At 36.9% G+C, this 26,999-nt stretch overlaps 4 protein-coding genes across 7 annotated transcripts in view; 2 read left to right on the top strand and 2 right to left on the bottom strand.

Annotated features, from left to right (window-relative positions):
* Positions 1-4: 4 nt before the first annotated feature.
* On the top strand, positions 5-4,386 carry LOC111322566 (tryptophan--tRNA ligase, mitochondrial). 2 transcript variants are annotated; one of them, XM_022925700.2, is made up of 6 exons: positions 5-193; positions 571-834; positions 1,134-1,214; positions 1,429-1,514; positions 1,612-1,730; positions 2,275-4,386. In XM_022925700.2, exons 1-6 carry the CDS (start codon positions 107-109, stop codon positions 2,727-2,729), a joined length of 1,092 nt encoding a protein of 363 aa, XP_022781435.2. In that variant the 5' UTR covers positions 5-106; the 3' UTR covers positions 2,730-4,386. The 2 variants fall into 2 exon arrangements, with proteins under 2 accessions (XP_022781435.2, XP_022781428.2); XM_022925693.2 differs by having other exon boundaries at positions 5-199.
* LOC111322555 (uncharacterized) lies at positions 3,511-17,027 on the bottom strand. Of its 2 annotated transcripts, none has more exons than XM_022925682.2 (16): positions 16,658-17,027; positions 14,285-14,398; positions 13,975-14,046; positions 13,834-13,879; positions 12,967-13,117; positions 12,247-12,371; positions 12,081-12,114; positions 11,681-11,778; positions 11,414-11,471; positions 10,488-10,560; positions 8,060-9,341; positions 7,914-7,963; positions 7,082-7,141; positions 6,347-6,402; positions 5,925-6,018; positions 3,511-5,605 (listed from the first exon to the last, which is right to left on the bottom strand). In XM_022925682.2, the coding sequence occupies exons 1-16, from the start codon at positions 16,739-16,741 to the stop codon at positions 5,498-5,500; spliced, it is 2,505 nt and encodes an 834-aa protein (XP_022781417.2). In that variant the 5' UTR covers positions 16,742-17,027; the 3' UTR covers positions 3,511-5,497. The 2 variants fall into 2 exon arrangements, with proteins under 2 accessions (XP_022781417.2, XP_088586534.1); XM_088730408.1 differs by lacking the exon at positions 16,658-17,027 and adding an exon at positions 15,844-15,993.
* Positions 17,028-17,035: 8 nt separating this feature from the next.
* On the top strand, positions 17,036-24,700 carry LOC111323113 (katanin p60 ATPase-containing subunit A-like 1). The gene is made up of 11 exons (XM_088730412.1): positions 17,036-17,143; positions 18,982-19,159; positions 19,475-19,647; positions 20,137-20,377; positions 20,752-20,873; positions 21,772-21,877; positions 22,221-22,379; positions 22,616-22,742; positions 23,313-23,444; positions 24,020-24,146; positions 24,240-24,700. The coding sequence occupies exons 2-11, from the start codon at positions 18,995-18,997 to the stop codon at positions 24,436-24,438; spliced, it is 1,551 nt and encodes a 516-aa protein (XP_088586538.1). The 5' UTR covers positions 17,036-17,143; positions 18,982-18,994; the 3' UTR covers positions 24,439-24,700.
* LOC111323105 (cytosolic phospholipase A2) overlaps positions 23,691-26,999 on the bottom strand; it is a 19,202-nt gene continuing 15,893 nt past the window's right edge. For both annotated transcript variants that reach the window (XM_088730409.1, XM_022926399.2), the window contains exons 11-15: positions 26,775-26,888; positions 26,440-26,682; positions 25,990-26,174; positions 25,636-25,825; positions 23,691-25,363 (exon numbers count right to left, since the gene is read on the bottom strand). In XM_088730409.1, coding sequence (XP_088586535.1) covers positions 25,155-25,363; positions 25,636-25,825; positions 25,990-26,174; positions 26,440-26,682; positions 26,775-26,888 — 941 coding nt within the window. In that variant the 3' untranslated portion in view covers positions 23,691-25,154. The remainder of the gene's footprint in view (positions 25,364-25,635; positions 25,826-25,989; positions 26,175-26,439; positions 26,683-26,774; positions 26,889-26,999) is intronic.

Genomic DNA, 26,999 nt, shown 5'->3' with positions numbered 1-26,999 from the left:
CAGTCTACTGAATTACAACAAACATCTAATAAGGCGGACGAGACGCGGTAGATTCTGAAAACTATTTAGTTTCTCCTTTGACGGTTGTCAGCAGACCCCCTAAATCATGGCGCTTTGTTGGAGAATTTTTTCTCGCTCTCTACTTGTAATGAGGACACCAAAATATTTGCTTTGGAGGCACCTCAGTTCTCAGGTTGATGTAAGAAATTTTCCCTCTAATACCCCAGTGATAAGTTTACGAAGCTTATTGAAAAACTGAGGATGAAATTCGCCACACACGCTTAACTTGTACCAGTCATTCACAAGCGAAGTCACATGTAAATTAGACAGGATTATGAAACCAAATGCAAGTCATCGCATTGTTATCCTCCCCAACCCCTCCCTCCCGAACAATCTCCTTCCCCCCCCTTTCCCACCCCACCCCATTCCTTCTCCATCATAAATAGTCCAGAGTGAAGAAGAAAAAATGATTCGATTGAAATGCATTATTCCACTTACCATCTAAAACTAAATGTGAAGATGAAAGGAGACATGGGTGAAGTATATATACCTTCCATCTTATTTTCACAGGACTACCAGGTAAGGAAAGTGATTTTTTCTGGAATCCAACCCACTGGAACAATGCACATTGGAAACTATTTAGGAGCAATAAGGAACTGGGTCTCATTACAACATGGAGAAGAGGACATGGTCCTATACAGCATCGTAGATTTACATTCCATCACCATTCCACAAAATCCTGTGAAGCTGAGACAGAGTATCAGAAATATGGCTGTGTATTTATTGGCTTGTGGAGTGAATCCGGAGAAAAGTATCCTCTTCCAGCAGTCTCAGGTGAATTCCCTAGACCTTTACTGAATTTTTAGGACAGATGAATCAGTAACCCTATTTGTTGGGTAACCTGTGAACCACATGGTTCCTCTTTGACTTGAATACTGCTTTATTACCAGTAACTAGTCTCATTTTCTTGGCTATTTTTTCATTTTCAGTTCCCCTCTCAAAACCTGATACATAAGGAAAAGTCTCAGGCAACAATGAATTTGTTTTTAATCAGCTGGTTAAAAAAAAAAAACTTGTTTTGCAAAACACTAAACTTGAGCATAATTTGTATTTTTTTTAAATTTTTTCTCAAGGTCTCACAACATTTAGAGCTTAGTTGGATTTTGGGATGCATGACTCCTACAGGGTTCTTAAATCGTATGCATCAGTGGAAGGTAACCATAATGGCAAAACTGAAGTATTTTAATTCCAAAATATTTAATGTACAACAGTTTTTTTTTTGCTGCCATTTTTACGAGTCTGTAGTGGAGTGGCTTGTTCCTTTAAATATTATGGGGAAGTATGTGAAGAAGGGTTGTCAGAAAGTTTTATATTGGGTTTATTTGAAATGTTAATTTATTTCCTTGTGTGTTTGGCTCCTTATTTTAGACCAAAGCAAGTGAAAACAGAGAAAAAAGTTGTTTGGGATTATATTCATATCCTGTGCTAATGGCAGCTGATATTCTTTTGTACAAGTGAGTCTCTCTGAATAGCACAAAACTTGGATTTTTAACTTAGCTGTTGGAGGATGGTATTTCTTTATTGAAAAATAGAACAATTTTTTTTTTCAAGGGCAACTCATGTCCCTATTGGTGAAGATCAGGCGCAGCACTTGGAACTTGCTAAAGAACTGTGTCGTCAGTTTAATAACACATATGGAAACTTTTTCCCTTTCCCTAAGAGCATTTTAGGTATTTGTAACTCACGTTACTTCATCTGTGGTATGCTAGTTGGAAAGTAATTTTATTTTAAGTGGAGCTCTAACACCTTGGAAAGTTACATGTAGTTTTATTTTCTAGGGTGGAAAATAAAAAAATTTAAATTTGTGGCACTTTGAAAGGTTTCACTTGTTCTGTTGGCTTTCTTCCAGTCATCCTCAAACATAGCAGTTTGTTCAATAATTTCTCCTCAGAAGACCCCATATCTGAATTTATGAAAGGGTATTAGGGTATCAATTCTCTCCTTTGTATGGTATCTGAATAAAGATTTAGAAATCAGATCTTTAGTGTTACATGTAAAAGGCTATGAGAGGTTTAACTAAGTACTTGTCCGACATTCAAAGGTTACTCTCCTGAAAAAGTAATTGGCATGCAAAGGCATCAAGAAAGACTTGTTCTTTTTTTTTTTGTGGTAGTTCAGATATTTTCATGTTATTTTTATTACTCACACCTTACACTTACTTTTCAATTTTTTCATAAAATACCTAGGAAGCTGACACTGTATTATTTTCAACAGACAAGTGTCCTCGAGTGATGAGTTTACGTGATGGCAGCAAAAAAATGAGCAAATCCGATCCTAATGAAATGTCAAGAATTGAATTAGCTGATCCTGCAGACCTCATCCAGAAAAAGATTCAAAAAGCAGTAACGGACTCTGAAGATCACATCAGTTATGATCCAAAAGCAAGACCAGCTATATCAAATCTGATTAACATTTACTCTGACCTCAGTGGGTTAACAACTCAAGCTGTGTGTGAGAAATATCAGAACATGGAAAAATGCAAGAGTATTTTTAAAGCTGACCTCACAGAGCTAGTTGTAAGCAAGTTAACTCCTGTGCAGGATAATGTCAACAGGATTCGAAAGGATGTGGCTTATGTAGATAATATTCTACAAACTGGCGCAGATCAAGCTAGGAACATTGCAGCAATTAACTTATTGAGAATCAAGGAGATGCTTGGGCTTCAATGATTTGTGATAGAAATGTTGCAGTCACAGCTCCCTGAGTTGGATATGCTATAGAGTGATGTTGTCTTAAAACAAGATGACCAATGCAACATTACAGGGTCTTGGTAGCTTTTTGCCTCTCAAATTTTCCCTACTGTGCCATCAGGCTGCTGAAGAACTTCAGTCACCTTGATTATCAGTGATTATACTCTTTCAAATCAATTTCACAGAACTCCCAAGTAGGAACATCACTCATCTTGTTTAATTTTGGCACAAATATACCCTCCTTTGAATTAAAAAGCAGTTCTTGAATTTTGAAAGGATTATGAATAAAATGTAGAACATAACAATGCACAAACTACGAGTCAAACCCCTAATTTATGTCTCAATATGAGCGTATTACCATGTATGACAGGATGGAAAATGTGTGCACTGTTAGTACCTCCCGTTGTACCATACAGAGCCTTAGAAAACTTGTGTAGCATTCAGGCAGGAAAGTACAATGATTGTAGAAACTGACGGCAATTGTTAATTTAATGCTTGCATAATTTTTAATTGAACTTTTTTTAAATAGGTAAATTATTAAGTGTTGGCCAACAAACGAGCATGAACAACAGCTGTCTGGGGGAGCTCTCCTTCCAAATTACCTGCTTCTGATCCCACCCACCCTACGAAGTTAAATCAAAAGGGCAATCAACATCATTGAACTGATAAGTGCTAGGGTTTTCGTGTGACTCCCTTGTGATTCACCTCAAGGGAAGGGTACAGGTACATGAAGGTTAAGTAACTTACAACACTCAAAAAGTAAACTAGTAACAACATTTTATTTCAAAGAAGTATCTTCATTGAGGTGGGACTCCCATATCAACTACATCGTGGGCAAGGCAAATCGAGTGTTAGGTTTAATAAGGAGAACGTTTGGGTCCAAAGATCCTGTGGCAGTAAAAACAGCCTTTAATGTTCTAGTTTTGTCCTATTCTTGAATGTGCCTGCCAGTGTGGAACACACATTTGGTTACACACATTCACAGTATTGAATCCCTCCAGCGTCATGCTACTCAATTGATTTGTGGATCAGTCAAATCTTCCTCTGAAAGGCTAACTGAACTGGTCAACATTGAAGCTCGAAAGAAAATATCTTTGCTTGGTTCAGCTTTACAAGATAATTCATGGCTCTTGTGATGGGGACTATACTAGATATATTGATCTGACTGGCCCGACCAGAACTAGAAGTAACCATGATTTTAAAATCAGACCCAGGGCAGCAAGGACAAACTATTTTAAATTCTCATTTTTTTGACCGTTACATTAATGGCTGGAACTCGTTACCTAATTCTGTTATGTCAGGTCCCAGTTTAAATATCTTTAAAAATTGATTATTTAATTATCTTCCTACTTAGTTGTTTTGTATTATTAATTATTGTATTATTTATGATAATCTACTATATTTTGATTTTATTGTTAAAACAGAGTAGTTCCTTCATTTTCTTTTTGATCAAGATGTGTGGTTATGCATTAGACATTATTTTCTTTTTATTTTATTATCTTGAAACTTGGAGAGCAGTTTTAGATGGGAGTCCAGTTTCCCCCTACTGCTTTCCTTTATCTTTTGTACCTATTTATTATTCTTGTACAGTGGTAAAAAGCATTATTAAACTTAAAACTTGTTTTCATTCTAGAAAGTTATTCATCAAAAAGATGATTTTACTTAAAATGTGTCAACTTAACTTTAAGTTGATAACTAAATCCATCACTGTTAAGTGAATTATTAACTACTCATGCAACAAACTGTTTGCCACGTCTAGTTTTCGAAAATTCATCATTGTCACTTGACTCCATTGACTAAATAAACTACATCAATTACAAAGAATACAATCATCAATTTTACTGTACTACATTATGTACTAAAGGTTGTGCTGTGTAACTACTTTTTTTTTTCCAGAGGTAACATCAGAACAAGTTGCATTCCAATGAATGTCTCTTTGTTTAGGTAATTTACAAGTAAGAATGACTGCATAACAAAGCTAAAATGATTCCCACTTCCATCCAAATTACAGCACTAATAACAGATAAATCGTAATTAAAACTTATTGAATAAAGTGGTTGGAAAATATTTTAGCTGATCTAAAATGGTTCCTGATTCCATTCAAGTTGCAGCACCAATAAAAGACAAAATTGTTACTCATAAAATGAAGTGGAGGAAAAATATTGAATTGATCCTATATCATGGCAGAGGTAGCTTGTGTGAATGAAAAAATACATATAGGTAACAAAAGATCACCTTATAAAAATTCTAAATATACCATACTTTGTCCTTCAAATAAAACTTTGTTCCATCTTTTCCCTACACAAAGCAACATTGAAGGAAGCTGACACTAATTTAGATGTCAGTAAATTATTATGAAGAACAGACTTTAAAATTGAAAATGTTCATTGAAAAACATGCTGTGCAATTATGTTAAAGGTAGGCAATCCACAGACATAAGGTATGGTTAGAAAATAATGCTATGGGTGGATAACATCTGCAACCATACTTTGGATATATTAAACAATCTCATGTGGGACAGTTTTCTGTGACCATTCCTAGAATTTCAATTAGTTAATGAAGTTTATGCAAGGTTGGCAATTTAGCATTCATAACCTGAAGGAAGAAGGAAGCAATTTTTTTCTAAAAACCCTTCTTTTCTATTTCTTTTGAAATTAAGGTCATAATTTATGAGATTCTTCACTAACTGCAGATATCTGAATTATTATGAATACTGTACACTATTTGTGTGTTTATTCTGTGGCCAGTTACATATACTGGCCACTTAGTGGACAACCATGTAAAAGCACAGGTGGCTGCCGTTTCATTTCTTCTAACTGTGACTTCAAATTTTTGTGAAGCAAAAGGAGATTTTCCTAAAAAAATATGAGTAAACAATAAGAATAAGACATCAATTATTGATATTCATTCCGACTATGACTATATATAGTGATCACATCTATTCATTTATGTAAAACTGAAGATCTTTTTACTATAAGCACCAAGAAAAAATGTGAATTCAATGTCACCAATTAAGTTTGTGAAAACACAGGATGTATGTGCAAAGTTGCTCAATCATGTCTTTTTTCTTGTCTGTCAGTCTTTCTGTTTTTTATTTCTTTATTTTCTTTAAGCATTTTTCTGGTATCATTCTGTCTATTTTATAAAATAAACAGACTGTAAATAGCAACTGACCTTTTCACTAGTCAACATTGCAAACTCCTCCACATATTGAGCATTAACTTGCTGTTCTGTCTCATATTCTTCCAAGTCTTTTTCAAGTTCAAGCCTGTGGGACAAGTCAGAACAAAAACAGTTAATTTTATTAATGAATAATATTGTCTGGGAATGAGGCCGGACAGACAATGAAAGCCAATCCTAGAGGGGTATATGGTGCAGCAACACAAAATATATTTTTTGGAGTCACATTCCTTACACATGCTGTTATGTAATTTTATAATTCAGCATAATAAAAAGGGTTGTGTCTGGTCCAGAAGCCATAAGAGGGGTGTAAATTTGTGGGACTTGACATACATGTTTGTGACACTAACAACTGTTTTACATCTAATAACAAAAAGTCTCCTTCAATATCCAAGTAAAATAAATTTAAAGCTTACTTCTTTTGCAGAATCACTGCCATTTCTGTTTGAACTTGGATGTAATCTCTTGCAAGCTGCAAAGAGGAATTATAGTTTCCATTGATAAAAGAAAAAAGAGATACCTTCAAATATTATACAATGAGTCCTGACAAAAATTTGAAATCAAACAAAATTTCAACTCAGACAAAAAAGGTAACCATATTCACATTTTTATCACATTTTTATGTTAAGTGCAACTCTTTTACCTTTGTAATTTGGATATATCAACAAAGTTGAAATGGTAAATTGGCCACTGTAACGATTACAAAAGCTGACGTTTCAAGCGTTAGCACTTCATCAGAGCGACGACGAAGAGCTAACGCTCGAAACGTCAGCCTTTGTAATCGTTACGGTGGCCAATTTACCATTTCAACTTTGTTGATATATCCAAATTATTTCGTTACCCCCACCGACGCAGCCTCAAATAGTTTCTTTAGAAACTACCAGCCTTTATTCTTTTACCTTTGATTGCCCAGTTAAGTACCAATACAAGTAAATCAAGAAATTTCTCTGACAAAATTTTTCCTGTAGACAACTTCTTCTGAAAATGCATTTTGGTATCATGATGTTGACTGTGTTAGGGTACATTTGTACCAAAGCACATGGTCTACACAGCAGTAGGTACATCTTTCCACTTTTAAGCTCAAGTGTCTATTGAGAGAGCCATCAGTTCTGTAATAAAAGTTCATTTTGCAGGTATGTAAAGATATCCACCTTAATGTGCTCTTCATAAATTGCTTGTGACTCTGGAATTGCAGGGTTAGGTGCAATGGGCTGCAGGGAAACACAACAACAACAACAATCAAAATTGTTCACCAAAGTGGAGGTGACTAGTGGTGGATATTTACCCGGCCACAAAGCAGCCTGGTTAATATCCACTTTCATTGACACAGAGATGAATAATTCTTTTAGTATTACCACTCAGAAACCAAAAAAATTAGTTTTTGTCTGCCAATATACAAAAATCTTGTACTATTGGCTTGTGTGGTACATGTATATACATGTTCTAATGATAAAACATTTTAACCCTTGAACTCCCAATATCTAATTGTCAACTCTCTGCTTCAGCTGTTGCGGATTATCTTGTAGATTAGTTGTGAGAACTTTGTGTTAAATCAAGATGAAAACTTTTTTCTAATAAGTTTGAGTAATCTCATTACCTGTTTGCTGGATAATTATGGATATTATATATAGAGAGAAGTTACATGTTAATCCCTTCTGAGAGTTAAAGAATCAAAGTTTCTAACCTGGATGACTTACAATGACTCAACTCACTGTAACAAAATTAGAGCTTCTTAATTAAAAACTTCAAAGCTCAGACTGCCACATTTACAGATTCAGTACCATCACTCTATAAGACATTTATACTGATGCCTTAGGCTGTAACCATATTTTTGTTGGTTTATAGAGTAACACATTGAAAAAAGGAAATATCTAATCCAATGTCCCAGGAAGAGATTAGTGATGGAGTAAATACATTAAAATGAAATGCCTTACCCTCAAATGAAGTAGACATATAATACTAGTATATTGCATATTTAAGTACCTGCAGATGGGTAGCCAAAGTCTGTAAAATGCTTGGGAAACCTGTTTGATCTGGGACAAAAGAAAAACTTAATTTATATAACTATTACTATAATATATAAAACTACGCACATCAAAACTATTACCAAAAGAATAATGAGAACAAACCTTGTTCGCGTCTCCTTGCTAAAGGGCTTCTTTTCTCTCCACTGAACTTCGTTTCTGGAGAAGACACAGATCTGTTCATATGAGGATGAGGATGGCTGTGTGTGCGCGGGGAACTCACTGGCCAACTTGTCTTCCTGTCTGGGTAAGGACTGCCAGTTCCTGAACTTGATGGACTGGAAAATCCAGATCCCACAGCATGAGATCCCTGTGAGGAAGCACCACTGGAATTAAAGCGCACTCTTTTACCATGTTCTGGGGGGTCAAGATCATTCTGTAGGGCCAGCCGTAGCTCTTCCAAGTCCAAACCATCTGGTGGAGGGGATGTACGAAATCCTGACACAGGAGTGTTTCTGGGCACTGATGGCACAGTGCTTAGTGCAGGCATTTGCATTGGACCAGTGCTGGTTGGTGTAGGAAAGGCATAGCTAGTAGCAGGGGGGTACATGGAGTTGGGTGGGTAAGCCCCTTGCTGGCCATAATTTGGTGGAATAGGACTAGGAGATCTGTATGGGGATGTTGCACCTCCCAGATAACCAGATCCTGAAGCCTCAGAATAGATTAGTGGTTGCCCTGTTGATGGTGCTGTAGACATATGGCTTCCAGGTGAGTAAAATGGTGCCTGCTGCACCCCTCCACTTGGTGGGATGTCTGAAGTGTAATTTGGATAGTAACCAGAACTGACAGCAGGACTCACTGGCGGATAAGAAATTCTTGGACTTAAAGCCTTCACTGGGCTCACCTCAGATGGCAATGCAGACGAGGTCGTCAAGCTAGAATTTGAGCTTGGAGAAGCTGATGCTGAAATGATTTTGATTGGCTCAAAATTAATACCTGGAACTGGCCCAGGTAAAGGGCTTACTGGAGCTTTTCCTGGCTTGTGACTGGGCCCTCCTGAATCGGATGGCTGTCGCACAAACTGAGCCGTGGGACTCTTGTTGTCAACGGAGATAGTAATGGTTGGAGAGGCTGTACGCTGAGGACTCTCATATCCAACCTCCAAAGGAGGTTCACCCTCTAACTCTCCTGGGACTGGAGTTTCATCATCCACTTTGTCCTCATCCTCAATTTCATAGGAACCTTCTTCATCACTCTCAGTAGACGGCTGACTCTTCATTCCAATGACAGTGTCACTTAGTGTGCTTCCTTGTGTGGACATTTCCTGACCATTTTGATCCATTTCAGAACCCAGCAGAGACAAATCTAAGCTTGCGCTGCTTTCATCTGTGCTTGTACTTGAGGTTCCAACTGGAAAAACAAGACATGTGTCTGCACCTGGAAAGAACTGTCCAGAAAAACAAGTTACTTTTAAATTGTGCACTTCAATTTGATCTTAGAACAATTTAACAGCCTACTAATATCTGGAAAGTTAATAATAATAATAGTGATAATAATAATGATAATATTAATAATAATAACTTTATTTTTGTGTCAAAATACTTTAGCATACCTGCTTATTGGAGACACAGTAACAAAGCAAAAATAATAAATATTAAATAAATACTAAACAAAATGAAATTCTAAGATACTTGTACTCTACTATTAAGAAAGATATAAAACTATACCGATACTATTCCATTAAAAAATATTTCTTGTCTCTACGAGCTGTAGAGAAAACAGTCACATCCACATTCGTTGTTATATAAATTAAGTTCGAGAGATCCATTTGTCTTACTAATTTCTTAAAATGACTCAGAGTGCTTGCATTTCTTGTGCCCTGAGGTAGGCAGTGCCATAGTGTTGGTCTAAGATACTAGAATGCTTTCTGTACTTTACAATATCGAAGCGTGGTATGACGAATTCTGAGTTCCCAAGGCTACATCGGGTGGTTTTTAGATTAAAAAGATCTGATATGTATGTGGGGCAGATGCCATGCTTAACTTTAAACATGAGAGTAGCTATGTTCTGAAGTCTCTGTTCATATAAAATCAGAAGCTTAGCTTCGTTCAGAAGGTCTTCATAGCCCCTTCCCTTGTAACCTTTCAAGTTTTCAATCATCCAAAGTTCTGATAAAATGCCAAACTATGGAGCAATATGTCAAATGTGAAAGGATATTAGTTTTAAATAATTATGTGTAGCTTAGCTTTTTCTGGAATTAGATTTTTCATTCTTAGTAGAACTCCCAGTTAATCTGTCAATTCTTCATCTCTTGGCAAAGACACCAACAAAACAAAGTCATGTTTCATCATCACTTAAGAATATGAATATTAGCTTTAAGGTAACTGGCATAGCAATGCAGTAAAGACAAAAGGACAAAACATATTTTAGCCTAATTAATTTTAGAAGCAATATCCTGGCATAAATTATTTGGTCATCCCTGAGAACAGACTGTACCCATAACAAACCACCAACATTGCTTCCTATGACGCAATGGAATAATGTGTCAAATACAGCAAAACCAACACTTTTCCTGATAGGACTCTGTTCTTACTTGCACTAAATGTTGAAGCATGTGAACAATTCTTGTGAACGATGGTCTCTTTGCCGGCACCTTATCCCAGCAGCTACAGATTGTAAAGATTGATGAATATAAGCAGTGACAGTGATAATAGGGACCTCAAGCAACCATGACGGCGACGGCAACAAGGACATGGAAAAACAAGAGATCTAATTGGCAGAACAATAGGTCAGCACGTGCATTTTGAAACTTTGTACATTTCTTAGCCATCCTATGCAAAACAACAACGTGAAATTGCCAAAATTTGCATCGTCTGCAAACCGAAACCGCGATGGCAAATTATTTTAATTTCAAACAGTTTCTTTCAAAACTATCAGCCTTTATTCATTTGTATTTTAATTTCCATTTGGAACTCAACACTACTTTTATATGTCATGCTGAAGTTGAGCTATGGCGCCATATGAGACAGTAAGCTCCTGCAGCCATTTTTGAAATTCTAACTAAGAGTAGAAATTCAGTTTTTAATTGAAGTCTTCCTTGGCTTTGCCATCCTGACTGCTTAAGGTCCCTTATGATAACAGATAAATGAGGACTCAAAAATAATAGTTACTGTAACAAATTGGTAAGGAAGTATTTCGCCTTGAGTTAACACAAAGAGGTATATTGTTTCAGATAATTAGGTTTCTACAAATTTCAATAAGTTTTTTAAATTCCCAAAGCAAAAACACTACCACTATTATTTAATAGTATATATTTTTTGGCTTCCAAACAAACAGCTTCTATAAGTAATATACTATAATATATCATATAAACTTAGTTATATCAATAATTATACAATTTATGTTCGTAGTGGACGATTTACTAAAAATCGTAAATATAAATTATGTTAAAGAACAGATTGTGTTGCAAAACCTGTGACAGTAATAGTAACTATTAAATCTCTTTCAATTGTCCCCTACCTTGTCATTAGATCTTCAATTGGTTTTGGAATATTTGATATCAATGGAGGCCTTGTTCCTACAAAATAATACAATGATCAAGAAGCAAACAGATGAAATTAGCTTCTTTTTGTTTAACAACAACAATTAATTATACAAACTGCCAAACAGTAATGTTATACTTTTAAAAGCACCAATGTTTTAAGGGGAAAATATCCACAAGGTTATATTTTTCACACTACTATCTTGTTAGCTTTCATGATAAAACACAATACTTATTTCACGCACCATTATGAACAGCCCACATTATTCTGAAAGCATTGAATCCCGACATGTCCTCATAGGGCTTGCGGCGAGTAATCATCTCCCAAAGGATTATACCAAAGCTAACCAACAGAATGCCTTTGTTAATTCACCAACACTTATCAGTTACACATAACTCTTTACTACAAATACTTAAAAAAATTGGCAATTTTTTTTGTTAACTATGGTACAGTTCTCTATTGAATTTTTAAAACAGCTGGAGTAGGCCACTTTTTAGAAAGGGGTAACAGCTGGGTGCAAAGACACCTGTCTGACTATATTTTTTTGAGCATGATGGAGTGGTGATGTAGTTTTATTTATTTATAGATTACTGGGAAATTAAAAAAGAGAAACTTGTGAACACCACTTTATGACCAACACATACCTGAAAACGTCACACTTCTCTGTATAATTGTTGCCTGCATAAAGTCAACATCACATTAATCAAACTGAAATAAACCAGTTAATCAGCTGCAGCTGTCAGCAACACATGAAAAGGTAAAACTAACAATCTGAAGCCACCTGTTCTAATAAACTGGTTAGGTGCTTACCTTCAAACACTTCAGGAGCCATCCATGCTGCACTTCCCTTGTTATTTGTCATGTATGTTTTCATGTCACAAGCTGTTCCAAAATCACAGATCTTTAAAACAGTTCCACATTTTGTCAGCAATAAACTAAAAAACAAATATTTTTCATAATGATTACACTTCAAACTTGAAAGAACAAGAAAAGAAATTAGGCAACAATATACATTAATTTTATTCCAAGATCATTTCCATTGATTATAACATCTGCTTGCTCCAAACAGCCTCTTTGTTTCACTGTTTACTGCCAATACTAGGAAGCTCCTGGTTAGCTCAATGGATAGAGCGCTGGACTGTTGTGCGGGAGGTCGAGGGTTCGAGCCCCAGCCGGACCAACACTCAGGGTCTTAAAATAATTGAGAAGAATATGCTACCTTTCTATAACATCAAGAAGTGGTTAGATATTCTAGTCTTCTCGGATAGGGAAGTATAAATGGAGGTCCCTTCTCCTGCAGGGTTAGGGGCAGGAGACGTTAATTTCCCACGCACGAGATTACTGTGTGATGGATGTCCTCCCCTGGGGTGGGATGGGTGGTTAACAGGACCCCTGTTGATACCAGTGTTTACTACACTGAAGGGGTTATCCTGTATAAATATAGATGTCTACTCTACTCTACTAGCTAAATAAGAACAAAAGTGATGTAATACAACAATAAGAACACAGTGTACTGTTCAGTTTCCATACTTTGGGGGCTTGAGGTCTCTGTGGATGATTCCTTTGGGTTTGATTCCATGTAAATATTCTACTCCTCTTGCACACTGGAGAGCCCAGCTCATCATATGAGAGGCTGTGTAAATCGGAGCACACCGTGATGCAGAATGTTGCCAATGAAGTACTGAGATTTAACAAAAATGAAAAAAACTCAGATTGAAATTAACCCTTCTCAATTCTCTCATAACAATTCTAGGCCTGAGAGAGAGGTGATGAATTAAACAATATTTCATGCCATTATTTGATCACTTTTTGTCTTCTTGTTCTGTCCTTCTCATAAATGTAATTTAATGTTAAAGGGAAATTCCTCCTTGCAGACTCTTAGCCTTACATAATTCATATGTTTTGCTATTATGTTCTGATTCAAGTTTGTCCTTGGTTTCAAATATTTTACTCTCTTTTGACTGATATTTCTCAAAACTACAACAAAATTCTCAAACATGATTGGTTAAAACCAGCCCATATTACATACTAATAGGATAGTGTATATGTCATGCTTGTAATTGGACAGTGTAATTAGAGTTCGCGGTTGTCTGATTTTGTCTATCACTCAAGACATACGTATGATTACACACTATTTTGGACTCCAGTAAGTCCTATAACCATTACTAATCACACTCCTGATTGAAAAATCACATTACCACTTTGGGGTCATACAACTTTGTAATCACTTGCATGATGGCAGACTGAATTAGACTCCACTCAGTTCTATCAAAATTATTTATCAGAAATACACAATGAAGGGGTATGAAAATGTAACTGATTTATATTCAACTCTGAATATGTTTAAAACCCTAATATTATCAAGCAGTGATACCATGCACATATTGATATTCTTACAGTTGTAAAGTGAGCCTCCTTCAGCATACTCCATGACCAGACATACCTGTAAAGAGTATACAGAAACTGATGAATTTTGATTACAGTTTTTCCTAGTTGCCTCACTCAAGGCTACTAATAAATTTGCAGAGTAGAACTTACAGGATTCTGGGTAGTGCAGACACCATACAACTTGATGATATTTGTATGACTGATACGAGACAGCTGTTGAACCTGTTGAAAAGAAATGCCGCCAAATTTATCTCACCTCATCCATTGACAACAAAAGGTATCTGTAAGTATTTTTTTTTAAATACTTTGGTTCCTATCCCATTAAAATCCCTATGTACAGCACTCCATGGGAATAGAACAGTATATATCAGTAGGCCACATCCAATTACAGTAATTTTGCAGTAACTTTAAGTAGATTACACATGCAATATAATTTTTTTAGTGAAACTGTTTCATTTACCTCAACACTAAAGGCTTTCTTTTCTGCTTCAGTTTCAATTGTCTTCACAGCTACAACAAATTTCTGTCTATACAATGCCTTGGAAACAACCCCAAATGCACCTCTTCCAACTGTCTGTAAAGCAACATGAAAAAGCAATTTCAGTTAAACAAACTCCATTTATTTCAGACATGAAGGTAAATTACAACCCTTCAAAGGCAGGCAAATCATTTGTTAAGAGACTGTCAGTAGTATTTCCACCAACAGTGGGCTTCCTATAGGCCATGCACTTTGACAAAATAAGGCACGGGCACTTTTGCCCATGATTATAAAAAAATAGCTATTGAACTGTCAATTAAGTGTCAACGATAAGCTAACTACTGGAAACACTCGCCATCTTAGTATGAAATGTTAAAATAAAAACTGTGATAAAGGTGTTGCCAGTTGCCTCTCTATAACCTGTCGCTAATCTGGCATTTTGAGTAAATGGTAGATCAAAGGAATCTACTCTTAATAATTTACTAATATATATCATTTGTCATCCTCACCCCCTCTATACCTAAAATGCTCATACCGTAGAAAATATAGCCGATGCATAACAAACTGAAGAAACAAAGAAAGGAAGAAGAGTCCTTTAACCCATTAACATCCAGTGCGCCCGTATGCGCCCATGGGGACCCACACCCTTTCTACGCCCTGTGACGTCATCAATTTTAACTCTGGAGCACGAATTCGAGCATGTACTTGAACGGGTTGAAAATATCTTGCAGATGATACCAGAATGAGCGCAATTGAGTGGAGGAGATTGGAGAAATAGCCAAAAAACCGTGTCACTTTGACTGGAAAATCTGCACGAAGATCGTCTTTCACTACCCACCTACCTTTCCGAGCATGTGCTTTGAAAATAATGAGTAGTTTCTGAAAAATCTCTACACCAAAATGAAGCCTACTCAATTTCCAGCAAGTGAGGAGAAACTTTAGGCAAGGAGAGGGGAAAAAAAGGGCAGGAGAAAGAGAGAAAAGTAGAAGTCGTAAGTGGGGCGCGACTTTTCAACCCAAAAACTATGTCGAAATTTTGCTCTCTGCGCTTGCCCGAGATTTTCAGGCCGCCATTTTGCATTTGGATCGAAAGGCCGTCGAGTGCACGAGCTGTCAAGTGGTTTTTGGTAAGTTCGAGCCTTTAAAACCCCAACAGTGACCCGAAATCTGCTGGACTAGCTTCAAAACACAGTTTTCCACAAAAGCTGCGGCCATTAATGGGTTAAGAAAGGATATGCTGGTCAGGAATTTGTCAACTGTGCTAAGAAATTTACTCAAGTAACACTGACATCACAAAAGGAAAGTGTCATCATTCATCCTGAAGAGGGCCAAGAGAAGATGAACACCTATACTTACTTAAAAATTTCACTTTTATCTGACTCCTTTCAAAAATTTAAATTTTCCCTAACTCAAAGTGAAATTCTCTGACCTCAAAGAAATTTTATTTTTCCCTGACTTTTTCCTGACCTGTGGCAACCATGTAGAAGTAAAGATGAAAGTCTGACAAATATATGACAATGTAAAATAGAAAACCAACAAACCACATATTCTGAATCAGTCAGCTTCAACTCATTTTGATTACAGAATGGTTCTTTTATCAAATCTGTTCCACAAAGATTTACTTTGCCTTTACAAATTAGCTTTATGTATCCCCTTATTTGTCGGTTATGAACCATGATGTGGGATGATTATTCAAAAACTACACCCTAATGACTTTAATCATGTTAAAATCATGTGTTGATGTTTCCACATCAGGACTTTAGTCTTGCCTACCTAGTAACCTGCTTTATCAAATATCACACACAGACCATGTGTTTTGGTATTCATGCAAACAAAAATAATTCAGTGAAACTGAATTAGAATAGTATGTACTCCTAGTGACTAGCCAATCATAGAGCTCACCAGAGGGACCTACAGAGCAATGCCTTATAGTACTTTCCTCAAGACGGGAACCAAAATACTATCAGCGGCTCAACATGCCCTGCCGTGAGACTGAGTTTTTTTGTGTAACACCTAAAACTGGAAAATTGGCTCTAAAACTATACAATGATGTCTACAGGCCTCCACTGCGATCAGCGAGCCTAATAATAAACAGTGAAATGCTTCCGTTGCAATGTTGTAAAAATTAAAGAGCTAACTCAATCAAGATAATTTACTTCACGATAAATAAGTAAGGAAGAAATGTAAGTTACATAATAAACATGCAAATCTCTTTTCTTTGAGATTTCATAACTACGATTTAATCTATAACTCTTCCGCCTCTAAAAGCACCGTCAAAGCACACGATGACTTGACCAATAAATTGCTCGTGCAGGTATGTTTTCAAGTTAATTTGATAGTCAAATATACTTTTACCTCAATTTGCTCTAGTTCTGAACTATCAATTTCTTCCACAAATCCCGGAGGAGAATCGGGTTGAAGATCGTCTTCTTCGTCCATTTTAAATCTTCTAGAAAACAATGTGCGAAGCCACGATCAGTTGCCTAAAATATCAACTTGGTTTTGCTTCTTTCGCCGCAGCGGAGGTGGAATCCATTCGCGATGATCAATCCTAATTTTTTCCTATAATGAGTTGGAAGACACTCGGAAATTACGATCGTGGTCCAAACAATTCTCCCTCTGTTTTTGAGATCTTCACAATCACTTTGAAAGCTGAAAATTGCCTTACAGACAACAAGGTTGAAATCACTCATGTGACAGCCGCCATATTTGTTTGAGTTGGCCCAATACATATCCCATGATTCAATGTGAAACAGGCGCCAAATGAGCATGCTCGTATTACAATTTCAAACGTACTCTTGGGGTTTGTACAAATTGAAACATTCGATCACAACATTTTGGGTGAGTCTTATGGCAGATTTCTTTGAATACTGACACAGAAGTGACAAAGAATGTTTCATGAGTCCTTTCGTAGTTTTCAGACAGGGTGTTCATGTTTGAGACATTTGGCAACCTGACAGAATCTTCCATTAGTCCCGTCCGCCCAGACTTGCATCCTAATATTTTATTGTTTTACATTATTTGCGGTTAACTTTCCCTTGCGTTAAATTGCGTCGATTCAACCATTCTCATTTACGTAAAGCTTAACTACAAAGTCAAGTTAACTAAATACGACGGTGTAATCGTAAATGTATCGAAGGAAAAATTGCTGAGGCTAAATCAAAAAATTACTGTTGAGGAATTGTCGGTCTTATTTTTATTACTGAGTGTGTCACACTTAAGAAAGTTAATCAATTATATATTTAAATAAAATTGGAATATCTTGGCAGACATTTAAAGGTGGCTTCTATAGAACAAAGAGGTAAGTTTCTAAAGAAACTGTGGTGCTGCATTGGTGGGGGTAACAAGGTAATTTGGTTTTATCAACTAAGTTGAAATTCTAAAATAGCCATCATTTAAAGTGCACCTAAACCCAAAAATTTTTTTCGCTTAACGAAATAAGCATATTTTTTGGAGTAATTCTGTGCAAAAATTCTTTTATTTGCTCAAATCTTCAATTTTCTGTGCCCAGTCAAAATACGGAAAATTGGCCACCATCTTGGCTCACGACTGAGTTTAAAGAGGAATGGTTCTTGCGGGTAATGTGACATCAAATCGAGAACACAAAAGTCTGCATTTCACACATTTTCACTTTCTTTTCTGCATTTCACACATTTTCACTTTCTTTTCTGCATTTCACACATTTTCACTTCTTTGTCCGAAATATGCCGACTAAGTGTGTTGTATGAGGAATGCATGAAGAGTGATACCCTCTTGCAAATTTCACACATTGCTACATCCTCCTACAACACATTTAGTATATTTTGGACAATATTGACGACAACCTTCCCAAACAAGTGAAAATATGTGAAATGCAGACTTTCGTGTTCTCGATTTGACGTCACATTACCCGCTAGAACCATTCCTCTTTAAACTCGGTCGTGAACCAAGATGGTGGCTGATTTTGTGTATTTTGACTGGGCACAGAAAATTGAAGATTTGAGCAAATAAAAAAATTTTTTCACAGAAATATTCTGAAAAATACGCTTATTTCATTAAGCAAAAAAAAATTGGGGGTTTAGGTGCACTTTAAGACTTAAAAACTGACATTTTGAGCGTTGGCCTTTCTTCAGAGCTGATGAAGGGCTAATGCCTGAAGTGTCAGCTTTTTAACTTTTTATGGTGGTCAATTTACAATTTAAACTGAAAGTGTAGTGTGATCATCTGGGTGAGTGTAGTCCTGAGAAGGACTGTTTTCGGTTGTACTGACTGACATTTCAACAACCTGTGCTGAAGTCATGGTCAGAGTCAAGTGAATAGTTGTTGCTGACAACTACTATTCACTTGACTCTGATGATGACTTTAGCACAGGTTGTCGAAATGTCAGTCACTACCACCGACAGCAGTCCTTCTCAGGACTACACTCACCTGGACAATCACACTACACTTTCACATGTTACCTCCGGGTTCAAGCCATTTACTGAATTTCAACTGAGTTGTTACTACCAAATTACCTTTTACTGAACAGGTTAATTTTGAATGACCCCATCAGTTGGTGTTAATGCAAGGAGCAGTCAGAGGTTACTTTTGAATTCAAAAGTAATCAACCTCATGATTTACCCCCGGGGAAGCTTTGTGATGTGGATGTTTTTAGTAAGCTTTTGATAACTGCAACATTGAAGTGTGGTATATTTTTTCAGGCCTCTTGTAAAGATGAGCCTCACTGAAATCTGTGAAAATGCAAAGATGGCACGTGAATATGCCCTCCTTGGCAACTATGACACATCTCTGGTGTACTACCAAGGAGTTATCCAGCAGATACAAAGGCACATTCAACAGCTTAAAGATGATGCCATCATGAAACAAGAATGGCACCAGGTAGCTTTTGTTGTTATAGAGGAACATTTAGAAACTAGAACTGTTTCTCCTCACAACAGTAGGAGGTCATAACTAAAACAAGATGAAAAGGATGAAAAAAGTAGCTTTTGCATTAATGATCAATCATTTGGACTGACAAGGCAATGATGTGTCATCATAATTAAGACTGGAAATTTTTCTCTTCTTTAGATTGATATAATGATTCTTTTTGTGACCTTAATCTTTATTTGTATTCCTAATCACTTGGTTCTGAAGGTCTTTCTTCTTGTGTATGTTCACTATACTATGCTAGTAAAATTTCTATGATATTATAAGGTACGTCAAGCAATTGTCAAAGAGTATGACCAAGTTAAAGAAATCAATCAAACACTGGCAAATTTCAAGAAGGACACTGTCCATTTTGGAGGACCTCGACGATCCCATGAAGAGGAGCCTACCAGGGATCCTGATGTTTGGCCACCACCTACTCCAGTAGAAAGAGACAACAGGTATGCTGGAAATAAAACAATGTCATAAAATTAACTGTGTCCCAATGGGCTAGATCAAGTTTAGATATTTACCACATCACCTTAGGGTCATTCCATAAAATAACAGGAGAACCATGAAAAAGATAAAAAAAAAAAAAAAAAGTCTAACCTTATACTCAGCCTGTCACTTGAAATGTGATGGTTAAGGACAAGCAAATAAGAGAAGAGGAGGTCATTATTCCTACTCTAAATCAACCCTTAATTCACAAAAGATAGATATTCATTCCTTTTTTAATTTTTGAACCTAAGCTGTGTCCTTTTTGGAACAATAAAACTTCTTTGGTAACCCTTTCACGAGTTTAGGAGGACAAATAGTGATTTTAAAATTAGTCACACTCGGAGCTGTAAAGTACAGAGTTTTTCTCATTTCAGTGAGCAATGTTGTCCCCTAAAAAATATGTTGTTTGAAATAAACCTGTAAGTTCTACTCATTACTGGTTTCCACCATAGGCCCTCTAAGCCAGCTCCTCGACCTGTTGTCAGAAAGAATGATGATTATAATCCATCAGTGGGCCGCTCATCTGCAGCACCAAGCAAGCGTCCTGATCGAGACCGAGCTGGAGATAGAGGAGGACGCAAACCAGTTTCTGCACCCAGTAGCAAGCCATCTCGGGATGCAAGGCCTACAGACAGAGGGCGTGGCCAGCCAAAGGGGGACAAGGATAGAGGAGGGACCAAGAAAGAACAAAAAGTAAATGGTCTGCTGTTTTTCCTATTTTTTATTATTTTGTCTTTTGTTTTTGTCATTGATGTTTTGTTTTAAAGAAAATAAAGCAAAACTTTGCAGTGTAACCTATGGTTATGAATTATGGATTGAAACTGAATGTTCAAACTTTCTAGGGATCTTTGAGCTCACCCAAGGTACAATTGATAGCTGTCTTAGCTGTTCCTGGAAAAAAATTTTTTGTTGCCAGCAATAATGCCACTTCTTTCCCCAATGTCTGTTAGATTATTGCCCTAATCATGGGGAAGTTCTTAGAGGAGAGTATAAGTTTGAGAATGATTAAGTTCATAGCGGCCTTCAGGGCAAAGATGAAAGTATTAAAGTCGACCTATTTTGTGCAGGAGGATGGTAAAGGTGACGGAGATGGTGATGGTGAGAAGAGATTTGATGGGAGTGGTTATGATAAAGACCTGGTTGAGGCCTTGGAACGAGACATTTTACAGAAAAATCCCAATGTACACTGGTATGTTTTTCAGCAAATTGCTAAATTAGTGTTAGTGTTTTGGCATACATGTAACATGAAGTAAGGGTGTTAGCTCAGCTCTCATTAGGTATTTCCTGGAATAAGTGGGACAGTATACAGTGTGACAATATAACTTGTAACTGGTTGATTGTTACAGCTACAGATCATGACATATTTTTGGGGTAACTATTGAAGGTTAATTAGTAAACCCCAATTAGTTAACCAAGAAACAATAGATCACTGTTTAAGCATTCCAAGTAATGTTCTTTCATTCTCCAGAAGTACTTCAATACAGTAAACACCCGAAAATAAGGACCTTATTTTTTGGCAGTCTGGCAAAAAAGGTTCTTGTTTAAAGGGGTAGTTGTTGGTAATTTTGGCAAAACAGGCTCTTAATTAGGTTCTTAATTGCTAAGAGGGGGATACAGTTGTCATTGTTTTGCATATATATCATAAGAATAATAAATAAGCTTTATACGAGCTAAAATTATATATAATGCTGTATAACTGTAACTTTCAACTACTGTAACAAGAAAATAATCAACTCAACAACTGTGAATAAATGCAGTATGTCAGTAACTTGCGGTTTGTTTATCCTGTAATTTAGCTGTAACCCATATTATAAGAACCTGCTTGATCATGTTTGGCTAAACAGGTTCTTATTTAAAGGGGTATTAAAATGGCAAATTTCTGCCAAGAGGTTCTTAATCCACTAGATTCTTAATTTAGGGTGTTTACTGTAATAGGATTGGAATGTAAGTCAAGCCTTAAAGTTGTTTGAATTCCAACTTTGTTTTGTGTTCAGAGTATTTGACCCTGATATATCACTGCTCCTCAGTCTTGAACAGATGTAACTATTTTTTATTTAGTTGTCTATATTTTTCTATTTTTAATGAAGGAGTGACATTGCTGGACTAAGTGAAGCTAAAAAGCTGTTGGAGGAGGCTGTGGTACTTCCCCTTCTGATGCCAGATTACTTTACTGGTATTCGCCGTCCCTGGAAGGTACACAAATATCATCTGTCAACTGTCTGTGAGCCATCTGTGACCCCCTTTCCTCCTCCTGCCCCCCCCCCCCCCCTGCTTCCCCGAAAGTAAAAAAAACTATGATCATTATTTCTGGTGTCTTTGCCATCAATAAATTTGCTATGTTCAGCTTGATAATTTTTTGGAGATGAGATACCATGAAAATCAGTTGGTTGTTTTTGCCAAGGAAGAATGTTCCATTCTGGAGACCTGGAAAACTAAGAGCTTGTTCAGAATTAGAAGTTGAAACAACAGATGTGTTGTAAGGCCACCGCTCTTCTTGTGCCCACTGCCTTTACTTGTTTGATTGTTTTTTTTTTAGGGTGTATGCATGGTTGGACCCCCAGGTACTGGCAAAACAATGTTGGCAAAAGCTGTAGCTACAGAATGTGGTACAACATTCTTCAATGTGACCTCTTCAACATTAACTTCTAAGTATCGTGGTGAATCTGAGAAACTTGTCAGGCTACTGTTTGAAATGGTAAGAGAAGGTGATGTATTTCAATATTACTGCAAAAAGACTCGACATGATCATTCAAAATGTATTTCTGTAATATAAAAATATCCAATTCCTGCATCATTTCATAGAAAGGACATGATTTTGTAAGGAAGACTGAACTTAAGTATTGAAGTCTTCTTTAATTGGGTGTTCAAACACTTGGTGTAAGTTAAGAAGGAACTTGTGAAAAATTAATTTTGAACTTTGGTATTTTACAGGCTCGATTTTATGCTCCAAGTACAATTTTTATTGATGAGATTGACTCGATCTGCAGCAAGCGAGGTTCAGACAGTGAACATGAAGCTAGCAGACGAGTCAAGTCAGAGCTGCTCATACAGATGGATGGTGAGTCAAGTATTATGTGCAAAAACTTTCCAAAACTAAACCTAAGGTATGACAAAAAAAAAAAACCTTTGATAAAAAGAGATGGAAGAAAGCTTATTTTGCTTTTTGGGAAAAAAAAAACTCAAAGTTAGAAATTGTTTGTACTATGTCATAATCATTCATTTACATCCAAAATAATACTTTTGAAGCGTTTGAAACTGTTTATGTTTGCCTAACAACTACTCTGCTTCAAAATTTATATTTTCTGAGATATTTTCCTTGTCTCCCTCCCTTTCTCTCTCTCCCTCTCCCTGTCTCAGTTTAGAGGTTTTCCCATTCCTTTGATGAATTTTCCCTTTTTTTTTTTTACACTGAGACCAAAAGAAGTTTGGGGTTTTTTTATGTGAACCATATTGGTGTCAGAACAGAAATTTGAGGGACCTAGGAAGAGCTTCACCTGGTTGTAGTTTGTGTGGCAATGAAGATGTACAGACTCTTGGCCATTGAAAGAGTTCCTGAAACCCATTCCTTTGCAACCAAGTGCTGCTAACTACTGCTTTTTATGGCTTTTTTTTTTTTTTTTTTTTTCAGGTGTTGGGGGTGGCACAGCAGAGAGTGGTCCTCAGCTAGTCATGGTTCTGGCTGCCACAAACTTCCCTTGGGATCTGGATGAAGCTCTGCGAAGGAGACTGGAAAAAAGAATCTATATTCCACTTCCTGAAAGTAAGCTGTAATATTTAACTTTTTGAATTGTTACGTGTTATTTGTAAATATTGCCATATTTTTGATGTTGACAGACACAGTACACATTTTAACTGGAAGAACTTAAGCTCTACATTTTTTGTCAGGTTGTTTGTAAGTTTGTTCGTTTTTTCACTTTTCTTAAAGACCATCCCGTCTTCACCATAACTTTTGTATTCTTTTTTTTATTAACCATAGTAATGTTCTGACCACATCTCCAGATATCTAAACCATAGTAATGTTCTGACCACATCTCCAGATATCTAAACCTCCCGTCATGTAGGCTTTGAGACCTTGTCCCGGTTGTGTATTTAATCACATTCTGCCTTAATGTGTTGAGCTTCAAGAAGGTTCAAGAAAGCGAAACTCCACTGTAATTCTTTCACAACTCAGATGCCGTCTGACACGCGTGTAAACCAAATTCAACTGAAGGAGACATGCGATACTAAAACAGAACCTTAGTACACGCACCTAAGGCGGCGCACCTCAGTTTGCGCTTCCCTATGGTAAGAGAGTTTTTTTTTTTTTTTTCGCTCGTACTATTTTTCCTCTTTCAGCTATCGGTCGCCTTGAGTTACTAAAGATCAACTTACGGGGTGTGAACATGGCTGAAGATGTTATTCTGGAGGAGATCGCCAAAAAGATGGACGGCTACAGTGGAGCCGACATCACAAATGTTTGTCGGTTGGTAACAATTAGTATTTTTGTTAACAGATTTTTTTTCACTTTTCAGGTTTTTTTCTTCCAGGATATTCATGAAATCTGTACTTTTTACAGGGACGCTTCCATGATGGCGATGAGACGTCGCATTAGAGGCCTTACTCCAGAGCAAATAAAAAATTTACCAAAGGAAGAACTGGATTTGCCCGTCAATATGGAGGATTTTGGTCTTGCTCTGAATAAAGTTTCCAAATCTGTGTCTGATGCAGATATCAAGAAATACGAAGAATGGATGAAAGAATTTGGTTCTACCTGATGCTATTATTTTAGGATTTGTCTCCGGGTTCAAAAAAATCATGAACGATATCGCAATTGTCTAGTTTTGACAATCTCAGTTCTGTGTTGTCCTTGCAGTCAGTGTGCTAAAGAATCCGGTAATTTAAGTGTGAAATTGTTCAAATCGACAGTCTTGCATTGAGAACGATTGTGACAAAATATTTATGAAATATTTTTTGCTGTATTGCGATTATCTGTCGCGATTTGTCAGAGTAGATGTCGTAAAGTTTGAATTCGATTCATTCGGCTTTATCCAGGCTTAATATGGGGGGTGGGGAAATTCCGATAAATAAGAAATTTCACTCGACATTTCTTCAGTGAGTTTTCTGTTACTTTATTTAATTTTCTATGATTTACTGATTTACTTTTGTTGATTAGACACACCTTTAAAAATTTCTCGTCACTAAAACCTTCGTCACGCACTTCAACGTAGGTCAGATACGAAAGCAAACAACTTAATACAGAAGTAAAGCATAGTGGTCGTGTATGAAAATGATGAGCTAAATTAATTCCCAGTTACGCTTATAAGTTCTATTCCGTTTACATACACCGAGTACAATGAGCTCCAGACTTTAAAAGTAGCGATTTTCGCGACTCTTATCCCATAACTGAAAAATTTGAAGTTCCTGACGTATGTCCTTCCTCGTGCCATCCACAATCACGAAATTTGTGTACGGCCGCGGACAGTTGATCGGTTTACCTTCCGCGTCTTTTCCTCACACAGTCAGCTATGACATCCATGATGGCCTGTTTACCTAACAGAGTGTTGAATTCTGTTAGTGCTGACAGACGATCAAACGGCTCTGTGGGGTAATGAAAATTGAACGTGCTGTAATAGTCATCGGGATCTTCAAACACGGAGAAGTTTGCAAATTTCTTTTCCTCAGCAGTCGTTCGTGGAACTCCTGATAAAACAATATACAGCAGTCAGCGCTAATTCGTATAATCCGATACGTAAACACAGATTCTCGGAGAAGAAAGGACCTGTATCGCATAAGAAAGACTACAAGTAATTCCGCGAAATAATATCACATTCATTTAGCCGTCATTGATTGCTGGTGCAATTAGTGCAAAGATTTAAGCTTTCTGGGGGAAGGAAGCAAAAGCTTAAGCAGCTTTGAAACTTGTGACAAATCACTAATTTGCACATAGAAATGAATCAAATCTCCGCAGAAACCTGGTTTGCTCTGCTCCTTGAAAGTTTTGTTGACAAGAGGGAAATGCACTACAACCGGACAGGTCGGATCTGCGAGATCAGTGAACACGTAATATTCTTTGATTCCGTCCTTTTGCAACTGTTCCTTGGCGTTAATTGGTGGAAACTTCAAATTGTTTTCTCTTGCCCATTGCTCTGCCAAATACAGCTCCTGAAAGGTTCAAATATAAGTTACATGAAAATGAACCTGCAGGCAAAGACCTTTTCTATAACTCACGAGTTCAAACCCGGACACAGAATATTCTAAAGTTTACGGGTGCAAAAAGATTGGTCAAAATTCAAAAATTGATAAACAAAGGAGATCTAACTAATTACATTGAAAGAAAGTTCGTTGTCCTTCTCTCGAGCACTGAAGTCAAATGACAGGAAAATGTCAACATCTCGCTCAGGTCTGAGTAGAGGAGGATATGGTGAATTGAACAAGAGCCCGCTGTCAACCAAGTAGATACGTTTAGCCTTAACAGCTAAATGGTCAGCGGTGTCAGTGACCTCTTTAGCTTCTAAGAAAAAAAATTGTAGTATTATTGGTAAAGTGGGTAAGTTTCCAAAGAAACTGTGGTATTGCGTTGGTAAGGGGGTATAACGAGATCATTTGGCTCAATACTAGGTAGTCCAACATGAAAGAGTGCTTCCCAGCAGCTCAAAGCATTGAATGCAACGCTGCAATGAAAATTTTAAAGTACGCTCTGCAAATTTCAGACGATTGAATAATAACTAGAGAAATAAGAAATAAAAAAGGAATGAGGAAATAACGAGGTTACTCACCGGCCGAGGGGACTGGGGTGGTCATTAACTTAAGGCCGCGTAAAAAGTTGTGCACTAGGCCTGCTCGACCAGATCGCGTTTTCAGGAAAGATATTTTTTCCACAAAGCTTTCCGCTATACTCTTCAGGAAACCTGGGTCTTCAGAGTCCTCATCTTTCGAATCCTTCTCATCCATGGCACCGAGATCCATTTCTTCGTCGCTTTCTTCGTCCTCACTAATGGGGTCGTTTGAAACATCTGTCTCTATTGAGGAAAAGAAGAGAGAAAGCTGTAGCTTTGTAGAATGTGAACTTGTCTCAATCCACTTAACAAATGACCAAACAATAATTACTTACGCAACTCTTGTCTCAAGTCGCCAGAGTTGCTCATGTTTTTGACTGTGTCGGTTGGTGACTGGTCTTCGTTTAGAACTCGCTGAAGCATTATTGTAAAAGCACTACCCCAGATGCCTGTAAAGAGAAGGACATAATGCATTTTATTTCAGCTTATTTCAGTTAACCTTTTGCATTAGCGTTTAAATAGAGAGAAACTTCAACTGGTAAGGTACAGAGTACATCAAC

The sequence above is a fragment of the Stylophora pistillata genome, chromosome 8 (genome assembly GCF_964205215.1).
Source record: "Stylophora pistillata chromosome 8, jaStyPist1.2, whole genome shotgun sequence".
NCBI classification, from domain to species: domain Eukaryota; kingdom Metazoa; phylum Cnidaria; class Anthozoa; order Scleractinia; family Pocilloporidae; genus Stylophora; species Stylophora pistillata.
Note: the sequence above shows the minus strand (reverse complement) of the source record. Positions and strands in the feature narration are given on the sequence as shown.